This window comes from Canis lupus, chromosome 16 (assembly GCF_048164855.1).
Source record: "Canis lupus baileyi chromosome 16, mCanLup2.hap1, whole genome shotgun sequence".
Taxonomy (NCBI): domain Eukaryota; kingdom Metazoa; phylum Chordata; class Mammalia; order Carnivora; family Canidae; genus Canis; species Canis lupus.
In genome coordinates, this window is record NC_132853.1 from 38,669,349 (window position 1) to 38,684,312 (window position 14,964).

Below are 14,964 nucleotides of genomic sequence, written 5' to 3' on the forward strand. Positions count from 1 at the left end.
CTGCGTCCGCCTCCTCCCCCGGGGTCAGGCTCAGGCGAGAGCTTGACCTACCTGCAGAAACAAGCACCACCGCGGTGAAGAGGCCCAGCTCCTCCTCGGTAAGCGCCAGGGAGTTGAGCTTCTCACTGAAGTCGAACATGGCATTGAGCAGGTCCCCCATGCCCATGGCTCCGAGTTCCTGCAGGCTATAGGTGGTGCGGCTCAAGAACATCACTGTCTGGTCCTTCACGTTGAACAGCGATGCAAAGCGCACCATCAACACCTGGCGGGGGGGAGTGGGGGGCAGAGATGGTTATCCTTGGGGGTGGGGTGGGGGAGCACTTGCTAAATTGCCCCGCAAGTTTTCCAGGGGGTTTACTGGTGCTGCCTTAGATTTCTCAGTAAAGAGTGGGGGTGGTTTCTGAATGGGTAGGTGGGTAGGAGTGGGAGAGAAATGGAAGGATGGAGAACATCACCCTGGCTTTGGAATCCAACAGGCCTGAATCTGAGTCTTAACTTTGTCACTACCCGTGACCTTGGGCAAGGTCACAAAAGCTCACCAAGGTGAGTTTGCTCATGCCTGGAGTGGGGGTAGCAATGTGCCCTAAGATGTTATTTTAAGGTATTGGAATGTTATTTGACCCCAGCTGAGAAGACAGAAGACCCAGCCATACCAAGGCAGGATGGAGAGGAATCCTGTCCCCTCCCTCAGCAGTCAGAATCTGCCAGGACAAAGATACTGGGGGTTCCAAAGCCTTGCAGAACCCCTGCCTATCGCAGATACCCAACGCTGGATCCTTCCCCGGGTCAAGAACAGGGATCACAAAGGGTCACTCACCTCAAAGGTGCCAGCCTTAAGCAAGGTGACCTGGTCATGTTGAGAAAGATCGCGAAAGCCGGGGATGTGCTTGGCAAACTCTACCACCTCCCGCACAGCAGGTGTGAAGCTCATGGAGAAATCCTCCCAGATCTCTTGCACGGTTCTCCCACTGCGTCCATGTGGGTACATGTTCATGGGACATGCCTGGAGAAGGAATGGATTTGGGGAGGGGAATATCAGCTAGGTTGGTTCAGATGGGTTCCCCCAGCAGGGCTGGACCCCAGCTTCTGCCTGGGTTAGGGACTGTGGCCCTGAGGATGAGTCTTTTAGGTAAAGTAGCAATCAGGTGCCAGGTGGAGATCAGGGATTCACCGACAGAGCCCTTACGGCAGGGCTGAGCATCCTCCCCTGACAAGAGGATATTCCTGCATTAGCATACAGGCACACCCAGCTGCCTTATGCTAAATCCAGTCTCCCAGGCCCCCTGCCCACTTCACCCCCAGTGCCCTCACCAGCAAAACGTTCTTGGAGTTGCCTTGCCGTGGACTGTTGGCAGGTGCTTCGCCTTCTGGGGCTGTGTACACATGGGTGGGGCATAGACGGTGCCCATTGCTGTTGGGCTGCTGGCAGCTGTGGTGGGCAGGGCCTGGGGTCCAGGCAGGAGGGTAGGAGGAGGAAGCCTGGCGTAAACCATTCAGGGCTTCATTATGACGCTGGGCAGCCATGACATTGTTGTCATTGGGGACAGGAGGGCAGCCCTGACCTTCCCAGCAGTGTGGGGTGGTGGCTGGAGGGCTGCCTGATGCATGGTTGGCATTGAAGTTGCCAGGTGAGGTGCCCAGCTTGTCATGCGCATAGGTGAAGATTTCTCGGTGGGCCCGAGCCACCTGGGATATCACATCCTCCACTGTGGGCTCAGGACTTGGGGATCGGGGAGGCGTCAGTTGTTGTGGAAATTGGGAGAAGCCCACCAAGGGTGAGGGAGCCGGAGCGGGAGGTGGTGAGGGGCCCATGGGGCCTGGGGCTGGATGCTGGGTGGGTGAGGTTTCCAATGGACACTGGCTGCTCATTTGGTTGTTGGCCAGGTTCATGGCGCTCTGCATCTCGGCAAGCATCCGCTGCTTCTCTCGTTTGGGGATGCGCCCAAAACGCACAGCTGTGACAGGATGAGAGCAGCGTCAGGAAGTTCTCACACACACTCACATGCTTCTCTTCCTTCCTTCCTCCTGAAAGGGCAAGGCCCTGAACGCTTGGGGTTTCACATCAAAACCAGAACCACAGCCACGCCCACTGAGGGGGGTTTTCCAAGTAGGGATTGCTTAGGAGGTGGCCAGAGGAACTAACAGGAAAGAAGCGCGTTTATCTTTATGAAAGATGGGTGTCCCCTGTGCAAAGGAGACTCCCAGTGTGACGGGTCTCCGTTGGGACTTTTTAAAGGGAGGGATTAGCTCAGAAACTTTGGGTGGAAGGAAGGGAGGGGACATTGTGGGGCAACGGTGCTGCCTTACCATCTCGAGACATGCCCACGGAGAGACACTTCTTGAAGCGACACTGCTGGCAGCGGTTCCGGTTGATGCGGACAATGGAACAATTTTCATTTTTCAGACACCTCTTGTACTGGATATTCTGCTGGATGCTCCGACGGAAAAAGCCCTGGAAGGACAGGGGCAGCTAGTGAGCCACTCCATCCAGGCCAGGCCTATGTGTCCGGAAGGATGAGGTCACATGCCTCTGCCCTTACCCCCATCCTGCCTCACCTTGCAGCCCTCACAGGCATGCACGCCATAGTGGAAGCCTGAGGCAACATCCCCACACACTTTACACAGTAGCACCATGCCATTCAGCTCTGTGGGGAGAAAGAGGCAGCGGGTGAGCAGGAGGGCCATCTGAATGGCCAGAGACGTGGAGGTTTTCTGGGCTGGACAGCAGTTGGTGCAACTCTAGGAGAAATCCCTGAGGCCAGGGAAGGCCCTGGGAATAACTGTATCATGTGAACACCATGTCCCAACCTAGGCCTGTCCGCCTTTCCCCAAATCAGCTGGAAATTTACGCACTGGTGATGTTGCTGGTGCTCTTGCTGGGGGACACTCGGCTACTATCTTCCAGGGCCACTTGTAGACCCCCTGGGGGGCTCCCATTATAGAAGGAGGAGGATGACGATGAGGAAGATGAAGAAGGGGAGCCATCATCACTCAAGCTGGGTGGAATGCTCCCAAAGGAGCGAGCTGGGTCCTGAGTGAGGGAGCCAGTGGGTGACGGTGGGAAGTAGGCAGGGCAGCCTTGAGTCAGGGACTGGAAGCTGCCATTGGAGCTGTCGCTGTAGAGAGACTCAGGGCTGGTGCGGCTTGGGGAGGAGCTGCTGGAGCCAATGTAGGTGATGACACCACCTGGCAGGAAAACACAAGGGAAGGGATGTCAGCCGTCACACATCTTTGGTCCCAGGGTACCACTTTGCTCATCCCCCCACCTCCCTCCTCCAAATACTGCTGGATGCTCAGAACTTAACCGTGTGGAACCTTTAATCTTGGGAGTCCCAGGAAGAGCTGCAGTGAGCAATTCCCCAACACATATCAGACATAACATGGCCAACCAATACCCTAAGACCCTTTGCAGGGTACATTCAGCTTCTGCCTTGGGTGTGAGGTGCCTCCCTAGAGGCGGGACCTCTGCAGGCATCTCACGTATGTATCCCCTCTGCCCTGAACGCTGTCCTTGGGACTATGGACTGCAGCTGATGACCTAGTGGTCAGTGGCAGACCTGAGGATGGATGAGCCACTGAGACCCATTCAGCATGCCCAGTTTCCCCTCCCCTCACCAAAAAAAACAAAAAAACCCGTGGCTGATGCATTCCAGGGATGAGACTATGGAAGGCCAGCTAGCCAACACTGAGGAGAGTAGAGGTCTTACAAGAGTAACCAGTCACATTCCCCCAAAACTGGAAGACATATTCTCCGAAGATACTGAGGGTACTGAACATGCCCAGGCTGGTTGCCCTGGGCTCCAAGAGCAAGAGTCAGAGTGGACTCTCCCTCTGAGTCCAGGAAAGACTTAGCAGTGCACATTGCAGGAGGTGGACATGAAAAACAAATTGTCCAGCATAGGGCTTTGGAAATCCCCTTCTAGATCTCTCAGCCTGGTGACAACGACCTTGGCTCTCTGGCCATTCAGGAACTTTGGCCCAACCAGGTGGCTGTGTTCCCGTGGTATTAGGAGAAAAGGTGACCTGCTTGCCACACCTTTGCCAGGCACCTAGCCTGGCCTGCCACAGGCGGGTGGGAGAAGGGAGGATCCTAGGACACGTGTGAGCCAACACAAGCCATGTCACCGTGTATCCAGAGCACATGTCTTGCTCACCCACTGACACACACTGAGCTGGGCAGGGCAACCCTAAAATAGCTCAAGGTTGGTCAGGGTGAACCTAGCTCCCAGTAAAAGTAGTTGCACAATAGATCAGCTCCTACAGTTTCAGGGTTGGAACTGAATATCCCATCAGAGATGGAGGGGGATGGGATATTACTGAGTGGTAAATGAATTTGACCTAGTTCACCCATCCCCCCAAAGGGGAATAAGACCTTCATCCAAAGATAATCCTACCTGGAAGTAAGGGGCATGCCCAAAAGGGTCTAGTCTAGATCTAGATCTATCACAACCAACTTGATTTGTGACCTAGAGGAAATTAACTCCACTCTCTGGGTGTCAGTTTTCCTTTCTGTGAGGAAGGGAGGGGGGGGAAAGGTGAAGGAGACCTTCAGTTATGATTCTGGGAAAGTCCTTCATGACAACTGCTGCTTGCTTGGTGGGGATGGGGAATGAGACAGTGTTTGCGGAACTAAGGAAAGAGATGCTCCAGGAACAGAAGGAATTTGGACCATGGTAACACCGAGTCTAAAGGCATTAAAGTGAGAGGAAAGGAAAGAGGCGAAGGTCAGCTAGACAGGAGGTACCATTGAGGAGAGTAAACATGAGGCCACGAGAGGTCAGGGATGTCTCCATCTTACTCTGCTTCGATGATGGGGAGAAGGGGGGCCCCAGGCAGGCGGACAGGAAAAGAGGCAGGCGGGGGCGGTGAGTCAGCCCGGCTTCACCCAGATCTTGGAGGGGCGGGGCGGGAGCCGAGCCCTCAGCCGGCCTCACGTCCCCACTCCACGTGTGCCTCCTGCACGTGGCTCCCCAACGAGGAACCCCGGAACCCGAGGCCCCGCCCTCTCCGCTTCCCGTCAATCGGGAGCGGCGGCCCCGCCCCCGTCCCGCCCCTCCCGGGCCTCCGGGTCCTGGGCTGGGCCCCAAACGCCAGCCCGGCCGGGGCAACTGAGGGAAGGAGGGAAGGGAACACGCGTTGCCGGGGCGACCGGGGGGCGGAGCTCATTATGTAACGGGGCCGGAAGGCAACGACCAATGGGGTGGCGGCCACGGCTTCTGCTGAATGAAAACAAACGCAGCACGTGGGCCGGACTCCGCAGCCATGTGAGCCCTCCTGGCCTCCCGGGCGTTGTGGGTGTCCTCCCCGGGGCAGAGCACCAACTACTCTGCTGGCTCCTTCAGGGCCGCTCCCTATTGTCACTGAGGATTCCCCAGTGAGATCCGACCCATTCCCTCAGCCCCTCCTGCCCCGAGCCCCTATCGCCCCACTGCTTCTCAGGTTCCCTTGAGCTTGCAGGAACTAGGGGAAGAGGAAGAGAGGGAGGAGGGGGTCCCCTTTCTGAGAAGGCCAGGCATGCCACAGCTGCAGGCGAGGGGGGAGGGGAGATAGGGGTGTTTGGGGCACTGCTCCAAGGCTCCCAGTCCCTCAAAACTGTGCATCTTACCACACGTACCCGCTCTCCTTTTCCTCCTGCCCGGGATCCGAGTCCTTCAGGCTAAAAGGAGCTTTGGGACTCTGAGAGGTGGTGGGGCGCCTCCGGGCTCTTTCCCAGAACGAACAACTCGCTCAGGAAATCCCAGCCTATGGTCCCCATTATGCCAGCAAATCCCCGGGCCGAGGGAGTCCCCAGTGCCTTACAAAGTTCCTCCTGTTCTAAGGCATATATGAAAGTGAGGAGACAACTACAAAGGATGATGACGGTAAAGGAATCTCAGTACCTGTGTTATTGTTGGAGTCCAGGGTCGTCATGTCTTCACTGGCCGAGAGCGGTCATTCAAACCGGACCTTGACACAGGCTGGAGGTTGCAATTGCCGCTGTCTCCCCCTGGGCACTGATTGAGGGCGGGGAATGGACCCCGCGGATCACAAGCAGGATCCGAGGCACGCTGCAGCAAGGTCTCGGGGTGGCCGGACTGCAGCCCTGCAGAAGGGTAGGACGCAGAGGCAACGGAGGTCTGCTTTGCATGGGAAGAGCAGGGTGTGGGGGAGGGGGAATCAGCCTGCTGTAGTTCTGGCTGGAAGGTAGCTAGGAGAGTCGGGTCTCTGCAGTGCACGGGGTGCCACTGCCTGACGGCTTCACAGCGCTGCAGGGTAGCGAATCTGGAGCTCCCGGTGCCAAAGTCCCAGAGGGAGAGAGGTTGCAGTCAGGAAGTAAGTAGGTGATGGGGAGAAACGGGGCACCCAGGCGCAAAGAAGCGAGACGTGTGCCCTGCTACGTTCCCTCGGCAGCAATATTTCACTCTGCCAATCTCAGCCGCCTTTTGCCCCAGCCTTTTTCCCTGGGACAGAGGGCTCTGCGCAGGCGCCAGCAACCCAGGGTTCCCGGGCCGCACGCGGCACTGGAGCAGGTACCATGTGATCCCAGGGAGCGCCTCGTGCCCCAGTGACACACTTTTCCAGCAGCAGGCACGTTGAGCTCCGTGCGCCTGCGTAACGCCAAGCCTGTCGGGATTTGTAGTCCACTGGCAAAGGGGGCGGACTGCGTCTATTTCCCCCTTTCTGCCTTGCAAGAAGCGGCTACTGGGACGCGGGAGGAGCTAAGAGCCGAATGGGGTGGGGTACACTGAAAAGTCAGGGTGGCGTGTTTGGAAAGCTTGTATGGCAGAGGCATGTGAATTCCTGGGGAGGGACTGGCAAGCTTGGCTGCTCCCTGGCAGATCAAAACTAACAGGCTCTTTCTGCAAACCTTGCAAACGTGAGGGCTTCACGTGATTGCAGGACTGCGCCTTGAGGTTACTGGTGACACAGGGAGAGATGACAAGTAGGGAAGGGAGATATTCCCAGAGTCAGGAACTTAAGCTGAATTTCTGCTGCAGAACCAAGTCCTGAGACCAAAAGGAAATGTGACCCCTTTTCCCTCCACTCTCCTTAGGGAGAACATCTTTAGGAAAAGGAGTTGCTATGGGGGTGAGGTTGTCCCTAGGGACTCCCTGTTTGCTTGTATGACACCACCCCATTCATTCGAGGTGACTTTGGGGTGAGTCACTTCCCTTTGTCTGGGAAATAAAAAAGACCAGGGAGGGGAACTTTATGGTGAAAGTGCTTTGAGGTCCTAAAGTAATGGGGCAAAACGTGAGGCAGGGGTCTGGGGGCAGAGTGACCCATTCCCACCCCCAACACCTGGTGCTTGAATGCAGCATGTAGATCCCACAGAAGGGAACCCAAAGATCATCTTAACTCCTTCCCCTTTCCTTAGCATCCTTTCCTTGGTAAGAAGAAAATGAAGCTTAGAAGTGAGTGGCCCAAGGTCAGACATTCATTCCTAGTTCCCTCTGCCCACCCTAAATAGCAGGGAGATGGACAGACCTGCAAGGGAAACACTGCCCAGAGGGGTTAGAGATGGCCAGCATCTCCCTTCAGAGCAGCAATTGCCCCACTGGTGAAAATGGGTCCCCTCCCGCTTGAGGATTTGGACTGTGGGGAGAGATGGGGCCTCTTCAAGCAACCAAGGGAGCCTGAGCCACCTGCTGCTTCCTACTAGTTCCTTCCTGTCCCAGGGTTTCTAGGGAGGGTTTTGTTCTGCACAGGAAGCCCTTCCCCACTTGTTCACAGACAGCTCCTGGGGCAGCACTGAGAGGTCCCTGGAAACATGACAGTAACCAGAGAGGTAGAGAAAAGGAGTGTGGGCACTAAGGAAGGAGGGACCTGGGTAGTGAGGAAACCAGCGAACCGAGTGGACCATGAGGTTGAGAGGAGGTGACTGAATAGCTGCCTTGACCACTGACCCTCTGACTCCCAGGAGATGTGCTGTCTAAAATGGATTCCTTTGAATACCCTGGGTTTCAGCCTTATCCACCCCACCCCCCTCGACCCCAGGAAATGTGGGAGAGAGCAGACAGTGAGCTCTTCCCTGGCCTGCCCTGGTCCTCTAGCCTAGAGCTGGGAAGCTGTGGCAGAGCGTGGGAGGGCCTGGGAGGGGCTAGGACAAACACGGAAAGAGGCTTTTCAGGAAAATTTGGTTCTGACCTCAGCCTTCTCCCCTCCCCCTCCTGCCCGGCTCTGGAGGGAATGCTGGGAGATGAGCTGCCATGTCCAGTATTGCATGCCCTCTGTGTTCTCCCTGCCTCTTCCTCACAGCCAGGGCCAGGGCTAGATTCAAAATCAGGGCCCTTGGCATGAGCTCTAGTACTCCACCAGTTCCACCAACAACACCAGCACACTCCCCTTGCTTGTCCTGGACCCTCCCTGAGGCCCAGAGCTCTGTTCATTGCTCATGATCCTGTCCACCCCCTGTTCTGCTTGTTGGTCTTTTTCCCTATGGGGAAAGGGCCAGGGGTCAAGACTCCCTGCGTTTGCAGCCAGGGAGAGGGAAGAGGAAGCAGAAGCAGGGAGCACTGAAATTCAGTCAGCCTAACTCTTGGCAAGGACTTGGGTTGTTTTGCAGTCTGAGTGAGGTATGAAAGCGGAGGCTGGGAGGAAGAAAGTAAAGGAGGGGGGTTACCTCTGCTGCCTCCTTACTCTGCAGCGCTTCTAATAGGGCCCCACTTTCTTTTTTTCCCTGACAAAGAGGTAACTTTGGGATCTTCCTTCTACAATTGGAGGGAAGGATACAGAAGAATGAAGAGGCAGGACTCTTCTTTGGCTCCAGAAGCTTCTAGTCTATCCGCCCTGTTCCTTCTACTGCCAGCAGCAACTGGCAGAAGTACAGAGGCCCATGGAACCCAGAGCCACCAAAGGGAGGGAGAAAAGGCTGAGTTGTCTTGCCTTTGGGGACCTGGAATAGAATCTAGCTTTGGCCTCTCTTTAACCTCAACCTTGACCTTAAGACAACAGGTGCAATTCAACACAGCCTCCCACCTCTCCTGCCAGCTGGACATTCCAGTTCACTTCTACACTACACACACACACACACACACACACACACACAACCATTCCTCCTATAGCCAAATTCAGCTCAAGAAGTAACTGGGTTCTTAATAAACAGTACTCAGATTAGAACCGTGTGGAAGGATACGTATCCAAGACCTGACACAGCAAGGCAAGCCCTGGCTCCATGTTGCACATACTTCTACTTAGATTTCTCAGAGTCTGGGATTTAGGGACTGATCTCACCATTTGGGGGCAGGGTTGGATCGTGTGTGTGTGTGTGTGTGTGTGTGTGTGTGTGTGTGTGTTCCAAATATGTCTTCAATTCTCCTGGATTTCTTTGGACTGGGGGTTAGGGGAGTGGACAGCACAGATAAAGCAGTGGAAGGAGAGGGATCAAGAGCTCCAAACTCTACCCGAAGTATGCATGCAATTGTTTATGAGTGAAAAACTGCATGTGTGAGTGTGTGTGAATGGTATGAGTGTGCAGGGATGCGTGTGTTCGATCCAGGATCTATGCTCCTTGCCAGTGTGTTGTTCTGGGTAACAGGGCAACGCCCCGTACAAATCCTGGGTGGCCTAAATCTTGGGCTGACTGCTTGACTGACTGTCTGAGGGTGGATCCTTTCTAGAAACCAGGTCAGGCTTCAGTAGGTGCCTTCCCTTCCCTCTCCTTTCTCACCAAGCAAACTATGGCCCAGGGGAGTAACCTCCCTGCCCAGGTGATGCAAACCTGGGTCAGAAACCCCGGGGATTCCCAGAATCAGGGAAGCAGCCATGTGCCTGGGAAAGACTCCTGCCTTGCCCTCCTACGTTCTTTTCCTAGTCTCTAAAGGGCTAGGTGGCTTTCCTTCACCTACCTACTCTTGGGGAGAATTTCAACAACATGCCACAGGAGGGCTTAAATCTGAGCTGATTTGTTCTTTGGGGGAACTGGAGAAAGAGAAGGTGAAGCATAGTCTAGGGTTGAGTTCCATGGATATGTTTTGCCTCAGATTCTATCCTCACCTCGCTACTACTCCTTTCTCCAAGGAAAGGAAATAATAAGCACACATTAAGTACCAACTGTATGCCAGGCACTGTGTTGTGTTTTACACATATTATCTCATTTAATATCCATAACAACACTATGATGAAGGTCTCATTCTTATTTTAGAGAGAGGGAACCCGAGACTTTGAGATGTTTGTTAGCTTGCCTGAGATGCAGTAGAGGCTAGGCGATTTGCCTTGAAGCTCTACTTGAAGTGAAGCACTGAGAATTGAGAAGATGTCACATCAGGGGTGCCTGGGGGGTTCAGTCGGTTGGGTGTCTCCCTTCAGCTCAGGTCATGATTTCAGGTTCCTGGCTCGAGCCCCACATTGGGCTCCCTGCTCAGCAGGGAGCCTGCTTCTCCTTCTCCCTCTGCCCTTACCCCTGCTCATGCTCTCTCTCTCTCAAGTAAATAAACAAATCTTTTTTTTTTTTTTTTAAAGAAAACCAAAGAGAAGATGTCACATCAAATAGTGGTGGAGTCGATAGAGAATTTTGGAGAGGCTGAAGCTCCCTCAGCTATCTCTTAGAACTACCACTGCCAGTGTCACAGTGAAGACTCAGGGGTGTTGGGAATCTGACCTCAAGTATGAGGGTGCAACTATTTCCACTAGCAAGACTGCCCTTCCTGGAGAAAGTGATCACTTCGACTCAAACACTGAAACGTCTGAGCAGCCATCTCATCCTGGTGTTTCCTAACGTGAGGTGTCAACAAGAAGAGAAGCCTGAAGCACCCTAACCCCTGTCCCACAAGTACCTCACCTTCCCAGAGCCATTTCCTTTTTCCTCATCCTCTCCCCTGTCTCCCTCCCACATTCTCCTTGCATGATTGTAAAGGTAGACAGGGGCCAGAATAGGGTACAACAAACAAAGCAAACAAATGACCACAGTGACTGCTTCACAGATGAGTCATTGAAGCAGACACCTGAACCCTCTTGTCTCCCTCTGACTTTGGGATCCACAGCAGGTGGAGGGGGCAGGTAGGTCAGGGCCCTTTAAAGCACCACTGTGCTTCCTTCAGTGGATGTATTAAGAACGGATTGGTTCGGGGATCCCTGGGTGGCGCAGTGGTTTGGCGCCTGCCTTTGGCCCAGGGCGCGATCCTGGGGACCCGGGATCGAATCCCACGTCGGGCTCCCGGTGCATGGAGCCTGCTTCTCCCTCTGCCTGTGTCTCTGCCTCTCTCTCTCTATGTCTATCATAAGTCAATAAATCTTAAAAAAAAAAAATTAAGAACGGATTGGTTCATATGACTTTGCATGGTGACAGATGGTAGCTATGCTCACCATGGTGAGCATTTTGTAATGTATAGGTATGTTGAATCACTATGTTGTAAAAAAATAATAGTAAAATAAAAATTTGTGGGATCCCTGGGTGGCGCAGTGGTTTAGCGCCTGCCTTTGGCCCAGGACGCGATCCTGGAGACCCGGGATCGAATCCCACATCAGGCTCCCGGTGCATGGAGCCTGCTTCTCCCTCTGCCTGTGTCTCTGCCTCTCTCTCTCTCTCTGTGTGTGACTATCATAAATAAATAAAGAAAAAAGTATTTTTTAAAAAAGAGAAGGCCCCCTAAATAATTGTGTACAAAGCCCTAATGAAACAATTCCCACTTCCCCATTTACCTGCTTGAACAATGTGCCCCTCCTAAAGCCTTCCACCATCCTAGGCCATGCTTCATCAGATGCTTTGGGGAACTGGAAGGAGGGTCCCCCTTTCAGAGCCCAGGATCCAACTCACATCCCAGGATCCAGGAGGTACATGACTGGCCTTGGCAGCGAAAGACTTAAGTCTCAGATTACCCTCTTTTTGGCATGGGGTTCCTTCTCCTGGGTTGGGGAATGGTGCCATCCAGCACATGCTATGCTAAGGCCATCCTGTCCAACCAGAAGCTATGCTGCTTCTGGAGCCTACTGGTGTTTCTTTATTCCAGGTCTGGCAAAAGCCTATTGTCTGTCCTTGAGCCTCTGTAGGACTGAGATACAGGGGAGTGAGAGGGGGAGTGGAGGGGTACCTGTGTGCCTGCCTCTGATTCCACCTCTTACCACAAGCTCTAGGTCAAACCCTCTCCTTATTCCCATACCTTGGAATGGATCTTCTCCTAGCTGCTTGGGGAGGCCAGAGGCTCATGACAGTCCTGGTGAGCAGAATGGACCTTCGGAGGAGTGACGGCCTGGGCAGACATTAGGGGCTGTGCATAGCTTCTGGGAGGCCTACATAAACACTGGCTAGGATGGGGAGGGAAAAGAAGGGTGCAATGGGCTGCCCAGGAAAAAAAGCAGCTTTGGCCCCTCTAGTTCAGCCTGCATGGAAAGAAGGAAAGAAGCTCATTTTCGTCCTCCCATCCCTCTCCCCTGGTCTGCAGCTGTGAGTTGGGCCCGGAAAGACTGCAGTATCTTGAGGGGGGGGGGGCAGGAGAAGGAGGGAGAGAGAGAATGCGACTTTGCAAATTTGGGATCCCCCCCTTCTTCTAAATTGGGGGGGTGAAAGGGGGAGAAGCAATTTGCCAAAGAGATTTTCAATGCCACAGGAAGGAGCTTTGGCTCATTAGAATGCACAGTTTGCACCCTGAAAAAAAAATCTGTGCTGGTTGCAAAAATGCAGACGTGTGTAGGGGCCCAGCGGAGATTAAAAAAAAAAAAAAAAAGCGCTAGCTCTGCAATGCAGGATCTGCGAAGTTTTGGTGCGATGAGGAAATGTGGGTCGTGCTCGTTTCGTTTGCTTGTTCCTGCTAACCTACTGTCCGCCTGACTCCAGCGCGGTCTCACATCCCAGCAAGAGGCACTGCTGCTCAAAAACGGGGTCACGGGGCAGGGGGCCCTGAGCAGAGGGCTGAAGTGGGGGTCTGGGGTTAAGTACTGAGAGAAGGACTCTATGGGGCTGGGAGGGCCAGGTGGATGGGAGGGGACGCTTCCATGAGGGATGGAGGCTGAGCTTGTCTTTAGCACTAGCGTTTGTTCTCCAGCTGGACCGACGTTAGTGTGAAGTTCCTCCAGATCCCCCACCCCCCACCCCACCCTCAGCTCCTCCCTATCCCCGATTGGCAGAAGGACTTTCCTTTTCCTGTCCCATAGACCACTGCTGCAGAAAGAACCCTGTCTTCCCATCCCTGACCCCACAAATTCCCGAACTCTCCTTGTTCTAATCCTGGAATGGGCATTTGCTGCATCTCTGTGTGGCATCTTTCTTCCTAGAAAGAGGGGGCCAGGCAGCCTGATTTGGGGAGCCCAGGCTTCAGGGAAACCAAGTCTTGGCTCCGGGCTGACATTGGCACATCAACTCCAGGGCTGGGGGGGCCACTCTGTGCTCTTGGCTTGGGAAGGCCCTTTGTTCATGTGGGGTCTAAGGCTTTGGGTAGTATAAACGCCAAGGGGTTGCCTGGGAGGAGAATATGCCTGGAGAAACCATGTTTCCTACCCGGGTATTTGCTCCCCCAGTGGTTCAGGAGAGACAAAAGGAGACAGAAGCAGGATAAAGAGCCAGGAGGCAGGGAGAAGCAAGCCTAGTGCCCTTTTGCTCCTTCCCCATCTTTCCTCCTGGTTCTCTGGCCCGTGGAGGACAGGGCCGAGGGTGTTTGCGCCGGCCGAGGCTCACGCGGGCTGCCCAGGTCACATGGCCTGGGCATGTGCAGCCTGCTCCATTTCTACCACAACAACTCGCTCATAAACAGCCCGGCTGCTGCGGCGGTGGTGGCGGAGACATGTGCAAGCGAGGGGGTGGGGCACGTGGCCCTGCCCGAGCCAAGGGAAGGCTCTCGCTCAGCACTGCCTCTCCCCTCCCCACGCTGGCGCTGCCTCGCCACAGGAAATTCCTAGTGCTCCTTTGCTGCTGCTGCAAAACATGTTTTTGGGAAGTGACTTTCAACCAGGATCAAGTCCATGGGCTATTTTAAACGACGTAGAAGAGATAATCAGCCCGACACCAACTTCTGCTGCCCTTGCCCTATCTTTCTTAGATCCCTATACACGTTGGGGTGGAGGGCTGAGCAGGAATCACGTTTCACATTTCCAATTCTCACCTGTCTTTTCCTCTTAAACTATATAATATTGGAACCAGTCAGGTCCCCATGGTGAGCACTGGGGTCAGGGACTATGCTTCCCAAACACAGTAGTTCTCAGGATCCACTGGTGATCCCAGGATTAGTAGTGGGGTCAATATCACCTAGGCACCTATTCTTTTTATGTTTTTTTTAAGGTTTTATTTATTTATTCATGAGAGGCAGAGAGACAGAGAGAGAGAGAGAGAGAAAGGAAGAGACACAGGCAGAGGGAGAAGCAGGCTCCATGCTGGGAGCGGATGTGGGACTCAATTTCTGGTCTCCAGGATCATGCCCTGGGCTGAAGGCGGCGCTCAACCGCTGAGCCACCCAGGCTGCCCTTTATGTTTATTTTTTAAGGATTTTATTTATTTATTCATGAGAGACATACACACAGAGGCAGAGATACAGGCAGAGGGAGAAACAGGCTTCCTGTGGGGAACCCAATGCAGGACTCTATCCCAGGTTCCTGGGATCATAACCTGAGCCAAAGGCTCAACCACTGAGCCACCCAAGCATACCCTGAGCCCCTATTAGAAATACAAATTCTCTGGTCCCATTCCAGGCCTACTGAATCAGAAACTCTGGCAGTAGGGCCTAGCCCTGCAGGGGATTCAGATGCACGCTGAGGTGAGCACCACTGCTCTGAGGTTTTGTTCCCCAGCAATCAGTCCTGCAGGATCCAGCCCAAGATCTGTGGAATGTCCACTTTCCCCTTTCGTGCTGCTTCAGCTAAGTTTAGCCAGAGAGCACAACTGGATTCAGTTTGACTCAGTGTAAAAAGCATTTATCAAGTGCCTACTGTGTGCAAGGATTCTGGAAACGAGAGCAGAAAAGTATTGGGAGGATGAGTGACAGAACTGAAAAGGGCAGGAAAGGTACTGGGTGAGAGGGATAAAGGAAGCGAGGGTTAGGGTTGTAATAATTTGTCCTT

General features: G+C 54.0%; 1 protein-coding gene and 1 long non-coding RNA gene across 3 annotated transcripts in view; one reads left to right on the forward strand and one right to left on the reverse strand.

Annotated features, from left to right (window-relative positions):
- NR1D1 (nuclear receptor subfamily 1 group D member 1) overlaps positions 1–6,526 on the reverse strand; it is a 7,672-nt gene extending 1,146 nt beyond the window's left edge. Inside the window, exons 1-7 of one of the 2 annotated variants that reach the window (XM_072780433.1) lie at positions 5,880–6,526; positions 2,854–3,186; positions 2,557–2,645; positions 2,308–2,452; positions 1,312–1,955; positions 818–1,003; positions 52–262 (exon numbers count right to left, since the gene is read on the reverse strand). In XM_072780433.1, coding sequence (XP_072636534.1) covers positions 52–262; positions 818–1,003; positions 1,312–1,955; positions 2,308–2,452; positions 2,557–2,645; positions 2,854–3,186; positions 5,880–5,910 — 1,639 coding nt within the window. In that variant the 5' untranslated portion in view covers positions 5,911–6,526. Of the gene's footprint in view, positions 1–51; positions 263–817; positions 1,004–1,311; positions 1,956–2,307; positions 2,453–2,556; positions 2,646–2,853; positions 3,187–4,744; positions 5,066–5,879 lie in introns of those variants that run through there. The other variant, XM_072780434.1, reaches the window with a different exon arrangement.
- On the forward strand, positions 5,022–11,355 carry LOC140606688 (uncharacterized). Its single transcript, XR_012008993.1, has 2 exons — positions 5,022–5,374; positions 10,441–11,355. It is a non-coding gene; the product is annotated as an uncharacterized lncRNA (long non-coding RNA).
- The last annotated feature ends 3,609 nt before the right edge of the window (positions 11,356–14,964 follow it).